The sequence below is a fragment of the Poecilia mexicana genome, unplaced genomic scaffold (genome assembly GCF_051168715.1).
Source record: "Poecilia mexicana isolate PSO_F unplaced genomic scaffold, ASM5116871v1 scaffold_18, whole genome shotgun sequence".
NCBI classification, from domain to species: Eukaryota; Metazoa; Chordata; class Actinopteri; order Cyprinodontiformes; family Poeciliidae; genus Poecilia; species Poecilia mexicana.
In genome coordinates this window covers 2,757,091-2,774,154 of record NW_028263387.1, presented here as the reverse complement: position 1 = coordinate 2,774,154, position 17,064 = coordinate 2,757,091, and the positions used below count along the sequence as shown (strand labels likewise).

Sequence of the window (17,064 nt, the reverse complement as noted above, 5' to 3'; positions counted from 1 at the left end):
GAGGTAAGAACCAATGGAACAAACAGTTTCCCTCAACAAAACCTGTAGCTTGTCTGATTTCTACTTCCTGTTTTCTTTCCTGTTCCACTTTAGAACTTCCTGTAGCAACAGTAATGATGATGTCACAAAGTGGTTTTTCAAACTAATGCTCAGTGAGGCTGAATACATACAGCAGGAGGAAGAGGACACTTCACTTCAGCAAACACCAAAACTGTCTCATAACCAGAGATATGTACAACTATTATTAAAACCATAGTTTAACTAAACTGAGCCCAAGCATTTCTACATGCTTAACAGGTAAAAAGTCACAAAAAACAACCAGTAATCCTGTGCTGTTTAGGTTTATATCCATTGGCATAATGCGACCCAGGGGAATGATATTCTTTAAGATTAAAAGGAAACTGTTTGGTCCAATGCAAGTATATGTGGGGTTTGAATCCTAGATGTGGAATCTGAACATGCTGCATGTCAAATGTGCATCAGCAAACATTCATGAACTACAATAACACAAACCTGTCAATGTATATTTTACACGTGTACGTTTGTTTAACCTATATATTAGCTAATATACCTCTGAATATCACTTTGTCCAATAAGAGTTTCTCTAGTTATGTAAACTGATTGCTACTAAATCTGGGACCTGTACCTTAACCACATAGTTTTCTCTTAAATATTAGTGTTTTTAAAACAAACCTGATAATTGCATGTGAAAAACCACTTTGTGACATCATCATTACTTCATTACTGTAGCTACAGGAAGCTCTAAAGTGTATTCTTGTATTTTCTCTTCTTATAAAGTGTCATTGGGTGTCTTGAAAAGTGCTAACAATTAAAATGCATTATTATTTCTACTACTAATACTATTATTATTACTATTAACTTCTAGCAGCGGTGAGCAGGTACTCCAGGACTACTGGACCACATTCCAGTTCCTCTCCGTTTCCAGGTGGTTCTGTGTGAACATAATGCTTGATTTTATCCCTCAGGTTTTCTACTGGATGAAGGTTCAGGGATTGTTCTGGCAGCTTCATTCTGTTAATCTGAAGATCCTGCCTTACATGTTGAAAGGCCATTTCCTTTCAACATGTAAGACAGTATTTTGTTGTCTTCACAGTAGGAGTGCAACAGCACTTAAATGCTACATATTTAAAATATGACTTAAAAGAAAATTTACTTCCTAGTCTATTGGCTTTAATTTGGACCTCTGTCTTTTTTAATACTCCACCTTCAGGAAATCATCACAACATGGCTCCTCTATTAACCGCTTAACAACATTTTTACCAGCGTTACTCTGAGAAGCATTTCCTTTAATGAGCTCAGCAGATCCATAGTTTGCTAATTACTGCTGGCTAGTCTGAAGGAATTGAGTGAGGGAGATGGTGTGGAAGATTTTAAGTCACATTTTCTTACACTTGTACCGCTGTTACCAGTTGAGTATTATTTTATTGTTTTAACACCATAGCTTCTTGTTCCTGAGGTTCCCTTAGTACATTGTACCCCAGAGGAGAGGGAGAAGGAGTGGTACAGGGGACAAGGAAATAATTCTAACCCTAGAGAATAACTACACCCAAGAAGTAATTAAAGTAATTAAACTAGAGTAACAGAATAATTAGACAAGAAATAAACATTAAAACTAGACTCACTACGAAAGGACTGAACCAAAGAAGAACAGAAACACGGCTGATCTGCTTAAGCAAAAGAAACTAAGGAACAGAAAATAACAAAACAAAAACTAACTCAAACAACCAAAAATAACGACACGTTTAGGTTTAGGATGTACATGTGCCCACCCCCACACATGTGGACTAGATATCCAGGATGTTTTGACACAATTTTTTTTTCTCCACAAAAAAGGAGATAAAAAGGGAAATAATTTTTTCCCCTTTCTGGGGGAAAAATAATTTTCAATGTTTTAACAATAAAGATGAGCAAAAAAAGAAAAAATCAAAAAGAAAACAAATCAAATCAATCATCCTGAAACCTTCTCAAGGTCATTACCTTTATTTGACCTAATGATGAACCTGCACTCAAACTGTATTTATACAATATTTATAATAATATGACAGAGTCAGAAAAGCTTTGTGGTTTCTGAGAGCCACTCACTGACACTTGAACTTAGTAACACCAGGATCTATTGACAGCCCACACAGTCACATGTCCAGAGGTTTCTCCCTCCACGCCAGAAGATGCAGCTCCACCAAATCCGCCAACAGGAGAAGTGGGAAGTCATAATGTGCTATTGTCTGTGACTGTACGTAGCGCTGCTCCCGTTCCTAACTGAGACACAGGCCACAGTATGTTCAGCTGTCAGAGTAATACAAAGGTGCTGCAGACTGTCAGTCAGCTGATCAGAGGCTGAAGGTCTGTGGCCCCATCAGAGAGCGGGACCCAGCGGTCGCTCTGTACAGTTTTACCTTCTGTTGGGTCTGTGCTGCTATATTTGGTTTGTACTTCTAATTTGCAACATGTGAACACAGCACATGTAGTCAAACAGTGGATGATGATGTGACAGTGTGTTCAGTGTCTCTACAGCTCCAGGCCAGATATTTCTAATGCTAAAGAACACAAACAGATAAAACTTTAGTGCCAAAAGGCCCGCTGAGACCTGTCATCCAAATGCTTTTCCACATACTTTTGTATTGAACACTGTAAAATCCCAACGGGCAGTTAAATCAGTACACTTCATGAGTTAGACTGTAAAAACCTTCTCTTTCAAACTGAAATCAAGCTAAATGCAGCCGGTCTCAGCACACAACTGCTTCAACAAGATAAGAGCAGCTGAAAAGAAAAAGAAAAAAATCTGTAAACAAAAACTCTTTCAGCATTTACACACCTGCCAATCTGCACACTGAACAAACCACCGGCTGCTAACTGAAAACGCATCACTTCCTTTACCACACAGTCTCATGGGAACGACGGCCGCCAGAGCAGTTTGAGAACATTTCAACTATTGGAAACTGAAACTATCTCCTGGCTGAGAAACACTTCATAGAACGACTGTTTCTGAAAACAGTCCAACATTCCAAACAATCTAACACTAGGTTGGGTAGCAGGACGTCACCTGATTTTAACCCCAAACCAGAAATATTCTGTGGGCCAGCCGAGAAAAAATCCTGGTGTTTCAGAAGACATGAATGAATCTGGATCAGGACGGCTCTGCTTTATGTTTCTACAGATGAATTTCATTCTGATCTCATTCTCCTCTTTAATTTAGCTTTAAGTTTGAACTTAGAAATAGAAAAACTTGATTACTGAGTTAAACACAACCAGCGTTTGCAAAGCAGCCAATCCAGAAGTCCCATTTATTGTCTTTATATATTGATGAATATTTAAGGTATATTTGATGTGTGAAGTATTAAAATAGACAGCTCTAAGATGCTTGAGAAGGAATCTCAAATATTTGCAGATTGTAGCTGTTCACTATTTACTGTGCTCCCTAACATCTGCGATTCACTGGATTTCAAACTTCAGTCTTTTTGTGTTGTGCTTGTTGGCAAAAACATTCCACAATGAACTGCTGATTTTAACTGTTGTTAGAAAGGCCAACACATGTAATCTATCCACGTCCCAAAACATTATTGAAATGCTTCTGTTGGTGTTCAGAGTCTGGTGGGTTTAATTTAACAAGTTTGCCCGTCACTAAATTCTACTCAACTTCCCATAGAACCATTGGACCTGCAGCTCAGATCATGTTTTCATGGCTTATGTTAAATGTGAAATCCAATCAAAACTGCAACAAGCAGTAACGGTGATGATTTTTTTTTCTGTTTACACCTAAACTCCTCAGCCGGATATGGAATCTGTGATGTGATTTATTTTTTTTTTAAGAAAAAGAAGAAACAATACAAATTCTTGCCCAGTTTCTGCAGGATGCAGAAGGCACCGGGGTGTGCGAACAGAGCAGGATGTTTGCATCCTGACACTCAGATCAGAGGAAAAAAACACAATGATATGTTGCACATAGCAATACTACATATTGGACATTTATGTAGTATGTAATAAGTTGCTGAGATGATATCGGCCCCATACAAAAAAAATACAAAAAAGTGATTTCCAACTGAGATGAGGAGCTTAGAGAGTTTAACAGAGGGAGGCTGGAGGCTCCGCGGGAGTCAAGGTGACAGGAAGATTCTGACAGGTAAAATACCCACAGCCACGTCCCGAGTGGATCTGATCTGATCTGAGCTGTTGGAGGGTGGAGGGAGTTTGGACTCCATGGTGGATAACCCCAGCAGCTCTAATCTGTCTGGTTCTCCCCAAACAAACAGGTTCACTGTCATGTCAGGAAGTTAAGCTTCCTGTGCGCTTTCTGCACAGATCCACAGCAGTTCACGTTAACGAACACACTGGCATGTAATTGCTCCACTGCCTCAGTGAAAACATGCCGTTACACGTTTACCTTGAACACATCTCCGTAGGTTCCGCAACCAATCCGGTGGATGAGCTCGTAGTCCTCCAGGGGGTCCAGGAAGGAGACCCCTATCCTGTCCATGCTGGGAGGCACCTGTGGGGGCTCAGACTGAGCCTCTCTATTTCCACATCCTAAGTCGGACCGGTGGAGAAAGCAGATCCCGGTCCTGTTGGAGCCTGGCGGGGTGATGGGGGCTGACTGCAGGCTACTGCTGCTGGATCAGTCCAGGCGCTGATTTCTAACTGCAGAGTCTGAAAGTACAGCCCCTCCTGAGGCGCAGGAACCGCAGCACGCATGAGCAGAAGCAGCACTGTAAAATATTTCAAACTGGCTCCGCAGACACTTCAAACGACTGCGGCGTGTTTAGATCAACAAATATTCACTTTAACGAGCAAATACCTGATAATTTCATCAGAACGTTCTGAAATGTAGGGAAACCGGTAAAACCGGTAATACCGTTTTTATTAAATTTGTCTCATAAAGCACGATATCATTTGTTTTGATACTTAGGTATTTTTTTATAGCTTACAAACACACACACGCACACGTTTGTTTCGCTATCTTTGCGGGGACTTTCTGTGGACTTTCACTAATCCTAACCAAAACCAAATTCACCCCTTGGTTCTAAACATAACTCATAATCCAAAAAACAGCATTTCTCCTTGTGGGGACCAAAGCCTGGTCACATATTACGTTGTGGCAGTGGGTCCCCTCAATGTAACGTGTCAGTAAAATGGTCCCCACAATGCACATGTTCACCACAAACAGTTTAAACTGTTACCATTAAGCTAACAGAACCACAACATTAAAATCAGAGCCTCAAGACTGAGGCTGTTATCATACTTGATACTTGTTATCTCATCTGTCTGTGTTTCTGTGATCTGATGGTTTTTCATTCCAGGGCAGACCTCTGGGAAAGCTGTCCAGTCCTGGTGAATGCAGTTCTGAGGTGTTTGCGTTTGCAGAATGTCCTGCTGACTCACGGTGCTGACAGGAATCCAGACCAACCTGTGTGTAGATGTGTGTGTTACATTCCTGCTGATGGAGTCATGTCGCAGTACAGCTGCTGCTGATTGTCTGCTCAGGTTCCAACTCTGGATAATCACTCATTTACACAACTCCATCAGTTTTCCTTTCAATATGCCGCCCATATTTACTAATGGTACTCTTCTTTGAGTAGTTTACTGAAACCCTCCAACTAGTAGAAGAAATTATTGTATAATGCAAAATTCTAAGTTAATTCCTGACTGACTGATGCTCAATAGTTCTAAACCAAGATGTGTTGAGCTATTTGTGTTGTTTATGTTTGCTGAACATTTTCCTAATGAGCCTACTAGGTTAAAGGGGTTGAATGCGTTTCATCAGTGAGTCAACAAAACAATTCAAGCACTGTATGACTTTATGAAAATCATGACAGATTCTTGGTTGTTTTTAGGTCTTTATTACTTGTAGATACAAGAAAAAGAACCACAATTTATCAAGCAAAACGACGTAGCAGAGTGACCCAGTGGGGCTCCATCAAAACAGTGCATGGTCTCTCCAATGAACAGAATCAGATGGAGCTCAGGCATTCTTCAAACTAAAGGCCACCTACTTCAGAAACAACAAAAACCAAATAAGGCAACATAGAGCTAGCAAGAAAGAAGCTGTCAGTAGAGCAGAGTGGACAATGTTACACAGTAACTATCCTAAATTAATCCTTTCCAAGGTTTCAGTCATCAACAGGTTCTTCTTATTGGGGTGGGTGGGTTGATTTTTACACTGATGTTCTCCATCACTTTGGCTTCTACATAAAAGTAAATGACAAGTTCCACAAGTTGTCAGTTAAAACACAAACTAATGAGAGGCTGCTTCCAATCTATCAGTCAGCCTCTTCTCCTAACTTCACTTCTTAAATTAAAACTAGATGAAATGTTCACTTCCTCCGATATGTGATGTTTAGTTCATCATCTGTGCAAGTCAAATCTATTGCTCAGAATGACGCATGTAAACTGAGATGGTTACCTACATGAAGACCACTAGTGTCCCTCAGGGTTTTCACAGTATTCCCTCCCTCCATTCTCCTCGACAATCAGCATGTCTACAGTGACTTGCGCTGGCGCTTCATGAAGGACATGGAGTAGTCCCCTGCTGGGGTGCTCTTCTGCCTCTTCATCTGGACCTGGGACTGGGCGGTGAGCTGCAGTTTGATGGCGCTGGAGTTCACCTTGGCTGCACACAGCAGCTCCTTCATACCCTTCATCTTCTCACTCTGGAAGACGACCACGGGGCCGGCGGGGCAGGGCGAGGCAAGCTGCTGGGACAACGGGGAGGAGACGGACTCTGAACTGGGGGATTTGGGAGTTCCGTCTGTCTCTCCGGTCCGCAGACCCTGAGAGGAGCGACGGCGAACAGCTCCGTCCCCCACCTTCTTGGGCTGAGGTGCTGCTGCTGCAGGTTGCTGGCTAGGTGGAGAGGTGGGGGCAGTGAGGGGAGAGGAGCTCTGATCCTCCAGCTTGGACTCCCTCCTGGGGCCCCGCCGCCGGCCCTCCCGGGGGTCCTCACTCGACTGGTCGTCATCATCCTGGCACTCGGGTTCTTTGGTGATGATCGACACTTTCTGACGCACCTGGCAGTTTAAAATGAGACGTTTTTTTATGATGTACTTCTGATATTTCCACACAGCAATGAACAACACAGAAAGAGCAACAGTCAACGATAAAATAATAATAAAATAAATCAAAAAATATAAAAATTTAATGAAAGATGTAAAAAGTAAGGAAACATTAATTGTAGCTTGGAAGCAGCAGTTCCTGACCTGAGAGTCGAAGCGGCTCAGAGACTGGACCAGGTATGTGGCCCAGCCCACATGAAGAACCGGGGTGGGACTCCCCTCCTCCCACTTGCAGATGCCGTCATAGAAACGAAGCAGGTGGGCAAAGCATTCTGGGTCCTGGAGTGCTGAGATGGCCGTCATCTGCTTGGCGTTCTCCTGAAGGAACACACCTGGTCAAAGGAATCCCACTAACAACTGCTGGTTCTCCAGTTCAGAACAGTCTAATTTGGTGGATCTCATGCAGGTTTCAATTCTCTGTTAAATTTGACCTTTAACCCTTACATGCAGCAGTGAGGACTCACCTTGTCGGGCCCATCTGGCCCGTCTCCATCCTCCCCAGGACCGTCAGCTGTAGCCGTCTCCTTCAGCAGAGTGGGGATGACGTCGTTTGCGATGTCGAAGAACTCCTTGTAGATCTCCTCATCCTCACGGAAATAGTTATAGCTGCAGCAGCAACACAAGTGCTTTAATACATCTGAAGAAATGAAAGAACTGATATATCCCCACCACCCCCCCGATCAGATGTTCGGTTCTAACTGCGGCTCTGGGTCAGTTCGATAAGATCTGCGCTCCGCCATCATCATCATGTTTGAAACACATGCACACACTTCCCTGTGATTGTGCAGTGAGGGTGCGCTGCAGCAGAGGACAATGGGAAAGCAGGAAAAGGAAGCTGAAGAACTGGGAGGGGAATGTGTGTGTGTGCTGGTATTAATAGCCACAGCTCATGAACCGGTGTGTGGGGATGCCAAGCTGAACGCTTCCTGGATCACACAACATCCTTTCAGGCCGAGCGTCACCAGGAGTCTCAACAGTCTGGGCTTTGTTAGTAGCAGTGTGATAACAGAAAATCCCCACAGAGAGCTGCTTTACCACCTGACAGGCTACGGATCTGCGCTTTCCACTTCTAGCCTGATGAGGCAGCAGGTAAACAGACTGAATAGTTTGGGTAAAACTCTAGGATTCTGAAGGACCAACAAGGTGTGCTTCTACTACCACCCTGTGTTCACTGAGAGGAAATGCTCTGTAACAACCTGACTGTGGAGAGACTGAAACAGTTTGAAACAGGCAACAATTTGAATGCTTTTCATGCCGTTTTATTTATGTCTGCAGAACTACACCACCTGCTGGTGAAACTTTGAACCTGCTTTGTAAATACACTGCTGGAGTTCATTTTAGGACATATTTGTCAGATTTTCTGTTGAAAATGTGGAGGTGTCAGAATTTTCTTGCCCATTTATGTCACTTAAGTGTTTGCTGTGCATAATTATTCATACGCAGATTGATGAAAATGCAGTCATGGCCTCAGGAAGGCCTTAAAAGCACAAATGACAAAGCAGCAAGAGGAATTTAACAAACATGGTGTAAATAATCAGATCTCAGAACTGCCACCAACATGTCTACACATCCACTAGAGAAGGAAATACTTCCCACGCAGTTTATATAAACATTCATGAGAATTACAGAACACACCCAACAGTGCAACTCCGAGTCTATTCCAGACACACTACACCCCTTGGGAATAACCCCCTCACCCACAGCCCTGACACGGTATCAATAAAACATCTATCATCAGAAACTGATATTTGGTGTGTTACTCTAAGTCAGAAATGCTTCTGTCTGCTCCTTACAGCTGCACTGCAACACAAAGCCCATGCAGGGGATAACTACCAAGGCTGCACCAATTGAAGTTTTCTGGTCGATCACTGATCTTTACAAAGCCTGACCTGCTGATTCCAATCTTTTTTTGTCTGAAAAGTCACTAAATATAGCAACAAAGTTGCTAATTGGCAATGTTGAGGTGACTATTGCTAATCACACATGCAACTCTGTTAGTTAAACCTTTCACATGACAGAGCAAAGAGGACAGTGGCTGATTTTCAGACCTTTGCAGAGGAAGATAAATTTAATTTCTCATGTATGCATCAGCCAATCTCAGAACTTAAAGGAAACTGGGGCTGATTTATTGATGCATTCTTATTAAACAGTTGCATTTCTCAGTTAAGTCATTAACATGGCAAGAATTATACAATATTTATAAAATTAACTATGTTCAGGTTTTCATTTCCATCATTTTCATGTCACAAATTTTGGTGGTAAAGACACAGAAACTCTAAATATATGGAAGACAATAGTTCTTAGCTGTCGGGTTTATCTGTGCCTAATTGTTTAGAACACTGGTCAACAGCCAAAAAAATGTCTGGTGTATCTCATCTGTTTTAGGGTCATGTTGATGAACTAAATCCTAAAATCACATTGGTTTTACTCAATCAGGTCAACTTTCTGAACTTTGGAGCAACATGAGCATCAAAATGCAGGACTTGTTCTCACATCTGGAGAATCTGATCAATGAGTGATGAGCAGGAGGAGAGATTCCATCAGGACAGGACAGAGACTTTTACACAATGAAGACGTAATGTTCAGTTCACATGTAATTAACATTATCAGTCTTTATTATTCAATCTACAGAAATCCAAGTTTATAACATTTAATTAATACGCTCTGTTAGAAAACATTTTTTTTCTCCTAAAACCTTTTTTGGAAGAGAAATATTAACAGAAATGAACTGATGATGTCACAAAAATGTCATCAATTTAGTCAGAAGATCAGATTTTTCTAAATCAAATTAGAATAAAAACCTGACCTGATTGGGAAACATGGATGTCATTTTTGGATTCAGCGATGCAAAATAGTCCTAATTCAGTTGAAAAAACATAGATAACTTCCAAAAGATATTTCTTTGTAACCCAGTGTTATGATTGGCCAGCATACATCCATCTCTCATAAATCAAGTAAAGTCATAATACAGTATGAGGTTTCATGAACAGCAGCAGTGCACTGAGGAACAAATGCAGTCAAAACACATATGACTTACAGAAACTTAGAAGACATCAGCTTGTGTTTCGGTCTACAGTGAGCTACGCTGACATGCTTCCATTGTTCTATACTTCTCCCACCTCCCATCCCTTGTGGTGTGAACTCACTCCTGCATGACCTGTGCTGCCTCAGCCCAGGCCTTCAGCGCCTCCTGCACATTCCTGTGTCTGTAGTGGAACCCAGCCAGGTACATGTAGGGGTAGATGTGCTCATTGTTGTAGAACTTCTGAGCAGAACCTACAGCCTGAAAAAGCACAAACATGCAACATCAATAACACAACAAACCCAACTTTCTGTTTAGCAAGAGCAGGATTCTTCTCCATCCAGTTGAACAAACTTCAGCTTTTTTGCAAAGAACAGAACAAAAAGCTGTAGCTCTCGATGTGCAAAGCTGCAGGAGACCCCACATGATGGCAGCCAGATATGCTGCACAACGCTGTTCTACAAACGACTGACTTCACTCAGTCAGGCACGGCACAGCCTTCACTTATAAAATGCTTCATAGTCATATAGTTCATACGTACCTTCAGATGAATTTGCAGGGGATTCTCCTTTCCTGGTATTGGTTCTTGATCCTCAAGGTCCGCTAGAGTTCCCATTGCCATGGGATACCTGGAGGCAGAGACAGTGAAGCAGGGGTATGACAGAAAAGTAAACTGGTTTTCATTTGCTAATTCAGACTCACCTGTCCAGGTCCCCTCGATCATACAGCAACCAAAGAAGTTTCTGTGCCACAAAATGAAAATACAGAGTTATGACTAAAGGGAAACATCATTTCTCATCACAGAGTGGCTTCTTTAGGTTGGATTTTTTAAGTCTGATCTAAACTCTACTCCTTAGGCATTCTGGAATTAGATGCCAACTTTGGTTTTGTTGCTGCAGCAGTAAGTAAGGTGGTTTGGGCTAACGGTCTGGGTTAATGCAGAACTATTGTCTGAGGACAACTCCATGAGAGAAAAACGGGCCAGGCTAAAACTACGGGTATTGATGAATCTACCCAGATTTCCTTGATTTAAGTATAAGTATAACCTTATACTTAAATTAACCTTTAAGTATAAGGTTAATTTGAGGAAGGTTAAGTGGGAGGAAAAAAGTATGACAGAAAAGGGTGCATGTGTGAGGGTGTCTAATCTAATCTGACATGAGAAACTAATCCTGTCCATTGATCTTATCTTCCTCCATAAAGATCTGAAAATCAGCTTCTACCCCCCTCTGCTCTGCCTGACAGACACGCCCACTAGGTCACGTCTCAACGTGTGCGGTTAACAGTAGTCACTCCTGTTAGCGACTTTGCAGACAAAAAAAAAATAAAAAATAGGTATCTGAAAAAAATGAAATTGGCAGATCAGGCTTTTTGAAGATCAGTTATCGGCCAAAAAACTTCAATGAGTGCAGCCCTAATTTGAGCATATCTCAATGCTGATGAGTATAATTCATTTAAGTATCTATTATATACAAATATCTTTAGTTCTGAAAGCCTTGAGCAAGGTTCATTAGAAAAAGATGACTTTTAGTCAATAACAGATCCAAAGGGTTGGTGCTAACCTGCTGCAGCTGCAGGAGTTCTGAGCTGTCCGTGTGCAAATCCAGAGAAGGGTTGATGGCACACACCATGAAGGCCACCTCCATGTTCCTGTCACACTTCATGTAGGACCCCTTCAGGTACAGCCAGCTCTGACAGAGGCAGGGACAGAGCAGCGATGTGAGCTCAGCTCATGTCTCCGTTTCTCTGCGGAGCTCCACTGACTCAGCCTGGACTAACCTTCTCACTGACTCCAGCCGTGACAGTCTGCCCTCTGCGGTCTTCGTTGCCCTTCCCATGCCAGGTGACCTCCGCTGTCTCCTCACCATTTTTCCCAAATATGACCCAGGCGTGGTCCTCGGACAGCGCCAGGTGGACGTCCTTCAGACCCAGCACCTGACAGGCCGCCACCACAGCGAAGGCCACTCCTGAGCTGTCCAGCTTGGTGCCTGGTTCACAGAAATAATAATCAGGTTTATTTGTGTGGCACATTTCAGAAATAAGGCAGTTCAAAGTGCTTTACATCATAAAAATACAAAAACACAAAGTCCTAAAAGACGCCATATAGTCAACAATTGAGAAATCCAGTAAACATTTTACATTTTGTCAAGTGCCATTGCCAAATATGTTGGTCAATGTTTCATTTATTATGGTTCAGAACCAACTCTAACCAGGCGGGTTTTTAATTTAGATTTAAAGGAACTCAGTGTTTCAGCTGTTCTGCAGTTTTCCGGAAGTTTGTTCCAGATTTGTGGTGCATAGAAGCTGAATGTTTGGTTCTGGGAATGCAGAGTAAACTAATCACTGACATCACATTACATGCAATGTGAACTGGTAATATTAAGGCAAACAGAACTTAACTGAAAGTAAATGAACACGATGGACAAATGTCAGAATTCAGCTGCAGCACGAAACTTTCACTTCATTTTTGCAGCCAGTCTATTTCTGTCAGTATCCATCAGTATCAATGAAAAAAATATTACCTAAAAGCTAATATAATTCAGTAATTCAATTCAAAATATGACGATTGAAACTGAACACACATGACTTATCTGAAGCATTTCTTTCAGTTGGTTTTGAGAACCAACTACTGACACTAATGGAAACCCAGAATTCAGCTGTTTAGAAAAGTTGAGAAGTAGAAAAATAATAAAAGATTTGTGATATGAAATACTATTCATGTCTTCCAACTGATGTTTTTCAACATTCATCCTCCACAGTAGTGGAGGTAGGTGCTGTATCCAATATTATTGTAAGGTTAAGTGGAAGGAGAATGTATGGCATAAAAGGGTGCATGTCCAGGAGCTAACCTTAACACTGCCAAAGGCACCAATACCAGCTTCTATCACCATGGTAACACCAGAAACCTGTCTGACCTAAACTCAACAGAGAATCTATGGAGTGTTGTCCAGAAGAAGATGACAGACAGCAGACCTGACCCGGCTGGTGACCTGAAGGCTGCTAGCAAAACAAGCTACGTTTTTACAGGCCGTTGCCAAGATACTTCAAACTGTGCTCAGGTGCACCCTGTTCTTACCAAGTCCACCTATGGAAAATCTAGCTGACTGAAGAGGATCAGGAATGGAATACACTTGTCCCAGATCAGAACAGAGAGCAAACAATGAAGGAGCATCAATCTGAAGACAGAGACTGGACCGTGCCAAAGCATAAATCTGGAAAACAAAACGGAACTTTTGGGGTAATTTAAGCACTGCTCACCCCTAAAAGCACCTGCCTCATCCTGAAGTGAAAGAAAACTAAAGAAAGCTGAGCTTTGGGTATTATTCCTCTCTGTAGAGGAATAATACCCAAACCAGCCAGTGCTGACATTACTAAGACCTGCAGCTAAAGCTGCTTCAACAAAACACTGAGCAAAGACTGTTAAGGTTTTTTTTGGCATTACTATTTTGAATTAATTTGCTAGATTTTCAACCAGATGTTTTTTTACAAGGTCTGGAAGTTTGAAGAGGATAAGCTCATTGAATCCATAAGAGTGCTTTGTGGGAAAGTAAAGCACTGTGACCGTCCTGTCCTGAAGTTCTGTATGTTAACAGTGGGCCCACTGTTCTGTAATAGAATATCCCTTATTGGATCAGATGTAATATTCTAACTTTATTAGAAACTGAACTTTGGGTTTTGATTATCTGCAAGTCATGATCATCAAAATTCAGTGAAATAAATGCAGCATAGTGTTGAATGAAGCTCTAAAGCTGTGCATCTCACCAGACTGTATGAAAAGCACTCTGTAAATAAGATTTGATTTGCTGAACAATGATTTTCCTTTCTGAACTAAATTAGTGAAAGAAATGACTGATATTCACCTAAGATGCACTAGTACAAGGGATTTTTTTCCCAAAAATAATAATAGAAATAACTCAAACCACAGGTTTTTCTTTCCTCCATTTCCCACCACAGTACATCCCAGAGGAGCTTCCTCTTTGGGTTGGCCTTTGAAGGCTGTACCTGTGATGAGGCTGAACAGGGACTGGATGTGAGCCCGGTCCTTAAAATACGACCGACTGAGACTGTTCCAGATGACGTCTGACACTTTCTTCACCAGCTCTCTGCTGGACCCGGAAGCAGTTCTGCGGTACTGGGACAGGTCCACGGCGCCGCGGATCTGGGCTGTGAAACGTTCGTACAGTGCAGAAATCATTCCCAGCTCCACCGTGGGGAAGCAGGACGTGGGACAGTCCGGCTCCAGCGGCTCGAAGCGGACCCCTGGAACGTTTATGGGGATGACCCTGTTCACAGCCAGAAAGTGCTCAACAAAACCCAGGACCAGTGAGAGCAGAGCCAGGTCTGGTTCTGACTTGCGGAGCTCGGAATCAAACAGCTGGACCACGCCGTCGATGCCCCTGAGGGGGAAGAATTTCTTCTGTGATGAGTGCAAACCCATGATGATCCTGGTTTCCGGTCCGAACTTAAATCAGCCTGTCTTGCAGTGTGAATATTAGCAAGAAGTCAAGTCAATCCACATCCTCAGCTCACAGTGACCCTGCAGAGGGAAAACACACAGAACATTTTTACACAGAAAACAGAATTAAACCGAACTCACTGTCTTCGTTGCAAGAGACATTTGGTTCATAGTTTTAAATAGCAACCAACATGAAAAATATCATCTGTTTGTGAACATAAATGTGGGTTTTTACAGTCATTTCTAAAACCCCTTTCATATCATATGACATCTGGGGCCTTGAAGTCATCCAAACAATCAAATATTTAACCTGTCATCATTTTTCTCAGTAAACATGTTTCTATTATTTGCAAAAAACACTTACAAAGAAATTGTAGCCACAGTTTTTCCCTTTAAAACAATGGCTTCTATACTCACTGCTCAAAACTCCACCGTTAAAGAAAAAAGCAGATTGATGATAGATACGCGTTTACCACCAGTGAAACACTGGGAGAACAGACTTGGGTCAGATGAGGCCAGAAGCTGAACTCTTTTGATATTATTGCACAAACTGCTCCGAGGATGAATGTTTCTGCAAATCATCCAAAACGCACCATGCTAGAAGTGAAAGGAGCATCAGGGTGAGGGCTATCTTACAGCATGAGGTCCTGCTAGAGTTCATATAACTGCAGGAAGGACGGATGGAGAAATGTACTGGGACATTACCCAAACGAACCTGAAGATAAAACATGTATGAATTTAAAATCAAGAAAACAATCCCAAACACAGGAATGTGAAAACTTACAGGTGCAAAGAATGTTTCTGCTACTATAAGCTGCAGACAAGCAAAACGATAATAAATAGTAAAACAGTTGGGAATTTGACAAAAAAAAAATGAAGGAAATTACATAAGTATTCTCATCTCTGCATCATGACACACCCATACACAGCTAAAAGTGCTTTCATGCATTTATTGAACAAAAAATTTTACATTTCTGCCACAGATCAGAGCCGATTAAAGGAAAATTGCCTTACTCCTCTCTGGATGATTGATCTCTGCATCTTGCGCCCCCAAGAGGGAGTGTGGAGCATGACCTCCCCTGGAAAAATGCTAACCCAAACCCCAGAGAAACATGATACAAAGGCGTACTAAATCATCTTATTGAATCAAGATTAGAAACATAAATATTAATCCCTCTCTCTCTTTTGTTTTTTTAAATAATTTAGTCTGACAACCCTGTGAAAACCTTCTGAGTGCGCAACTGGCATCTCTATCCTAAACCTAAACTCTCGAATAGAAATAAGGACATACAAGATCTGGGTCTCCATCGACTCGAATAGGAGTTTGCTTTTTTAAACTCATCTGATTTCAGTGTTTAACATTGATCTTACAATGTTAATATAAATATAAAGAAGGCTATTTTATGTAACCATCTTGAAGTGGGCATATAGTCTTTATAGAGCTAAGTGTGACGTCGCCGAGCCACAATGAAAACATATTGTTGAAAACTATACTGGCTTCTTTTGAAATAAGCCAGCAGTGGTAAACAAGGCTTCCACCTCTACATAATAAAGTGAAGTGAACTGATCCTAGCCCAAGCCTCTTGGCTCGTTGTATAACCCAGCTTCTATGAGCGCAGCTGGTTGTAGATGTAACAGTGCAGTGGTGGGCGGGGCACCCCCACCGCTACACTCAACCACTCAGCGCCGAGCTGACAATCATAACCTATTTAGTCTCAGAAGACAGATTGCTTTACCACAGCATATCCGGATTATAAACGACGCACACGGGGACGTTTATTACAAACCAACATAACCCATTAGATAAATGTGTTTACCAGACTAGCCGAGTGACGTCGGCTAACTAGCTAACTTTACTGGCTTGAGTCATTGATCACTTTAAGCTTTCTTTCTCCTTATTTTTAATTCAAACTTTTTTCTTTCAGTCAGGAGGCAACTCATACAAGCAGTCCAAAGCAGGAAGCGCACTATTATATATACACATATCAAAAAGGTCTAATAGCAGCTGGACAAACAGTAGCTACACAGCTCGAAACCAGCTAACAAGCTACCAGACTGCTAGTTAGCTAAACTAATCTTTGGGATCACTCGCATCCTCCTCATCATTTAGTTAAATGCATCATCAAACTGGGCCGCTATATAAACTTAGAGAGCTATTATCAACTGTCGGTATTAGCTCTGTTTTAAGACATTACTCACCCGTGTTCTCATAGAGGAAGCCACATGTTTTTGTTTGTGTCCCTCTTCTTTTACCGCGCACTTCAGTCTGCCCGAAAATTACTCAGCGCGTACGACTCATGACGTCAGCGAATCTTAGAAGATCTCAATACAATACGGCGCGCTCCATGTCACGTAAATGAACAGCGACGGGGCCTATCCCTATGTTTGTAAATCTTAGCTCTGGTCCCCCATGCTTGTCTTGGGAAATGTAGTTTTTCTGAGCAGGTCACAATAGCACACAGTAGGAGGCAGCATGGGACTATTATGACATAAGTAGCTTCAAAATAGAACAAAGGTAAACA

The 17,064-nt window shown here is 41.9% G+C and overlaps 2 protein-coding genes across 3 annotated transcripts in view; both read right to left on the bottom strand.

Annotated features, from left to right (window-relative positions):
• The window catches only part of map4k2 (mitogen-activated protein kinase kinase kinase kinase 2), a 37,013-nt gene extending 32,354 nt beyond the window's left edge, over positions 1 to 4,659 (bottom strand). For both annotated transcript variants that reach the window (XM_088016258.1, XM_088016259.1), the window contains exon 1: positions 4,400 to 4,659. In XM_088016258.1, the coding sequence (XP_087872384.1) occupies positions 4,400 to 4,492 (93 nt within the window). In that variant the 5' untranslated portion in view covers positions 4,493 to 4,659. The remainder of the gene's footprint in view (positions 1 to 4,399) is intronic.
• A 1,170-nt stretch (positions 4,660 to 5,829) lies between these two features.
• men1 (multiple endocrine neoplasia I) lies at positions 5,830 to 16,890 on the bottom strand. The gene is made up of 10 exons (XM_014988069.2): positions 16,742 to 16,890; positions 14,089 to 14,623; positions 11,866 to 12,074; positions 11,649 to 11,777; positions 10,789 to 10,829; positions 10,628 to 10,715; positions 10,211 to 10,347; positions 7,529 to 7,670; positions 7,209 to 7,382; positions 5,830 to 7,019 (listed from the first exon to the last, which is right to left on the bottom strand). The coding sequence occupies exons 2-10, from the start codon at positions 14,522 to 14,524 to the stop codon at positions 6,492 to 6,494; spliced, it is 1,884 nt and encodes a 627-aa protein (XP_014843555.1). The 5' UTR covers positions 14,525 to 14,623; positions 16,742 to 16,890; the 3' UTR covers positions 5,830 to 6,491.
• Between the last annotated feature and the right edge of the window lie 174 nt (positions 16,891 to 17,064).

What these genes read in the sequence shown, in the direction of transcription:
- men1 (XM_014988069.2), bottom strand. Translation starts at nt 14,524, where the DNA reads ATGGGTTTGCACTCATCACAGAAGAAATTCTTCCCCCTCAGGGGCATC. An exon ending in GCAGCACAGGTCATGCAGGA is followed by an intron (nt 7,671 to 10,210) that starts GTGAGTTCACAC and finishes TTGCTGCTGCAG; the next exon opens with CTATAACTATTTCCGTGAGG. An exon ending in TGAGCCGCTTCGACTCTCAG is followed by an intron (nt 7,020 to 7,208) that starts GTCAGGAACTGC and finishes TTAAACTGCCAG; the next exon opens with GTGCGTCAGAAAGTGTCGAT.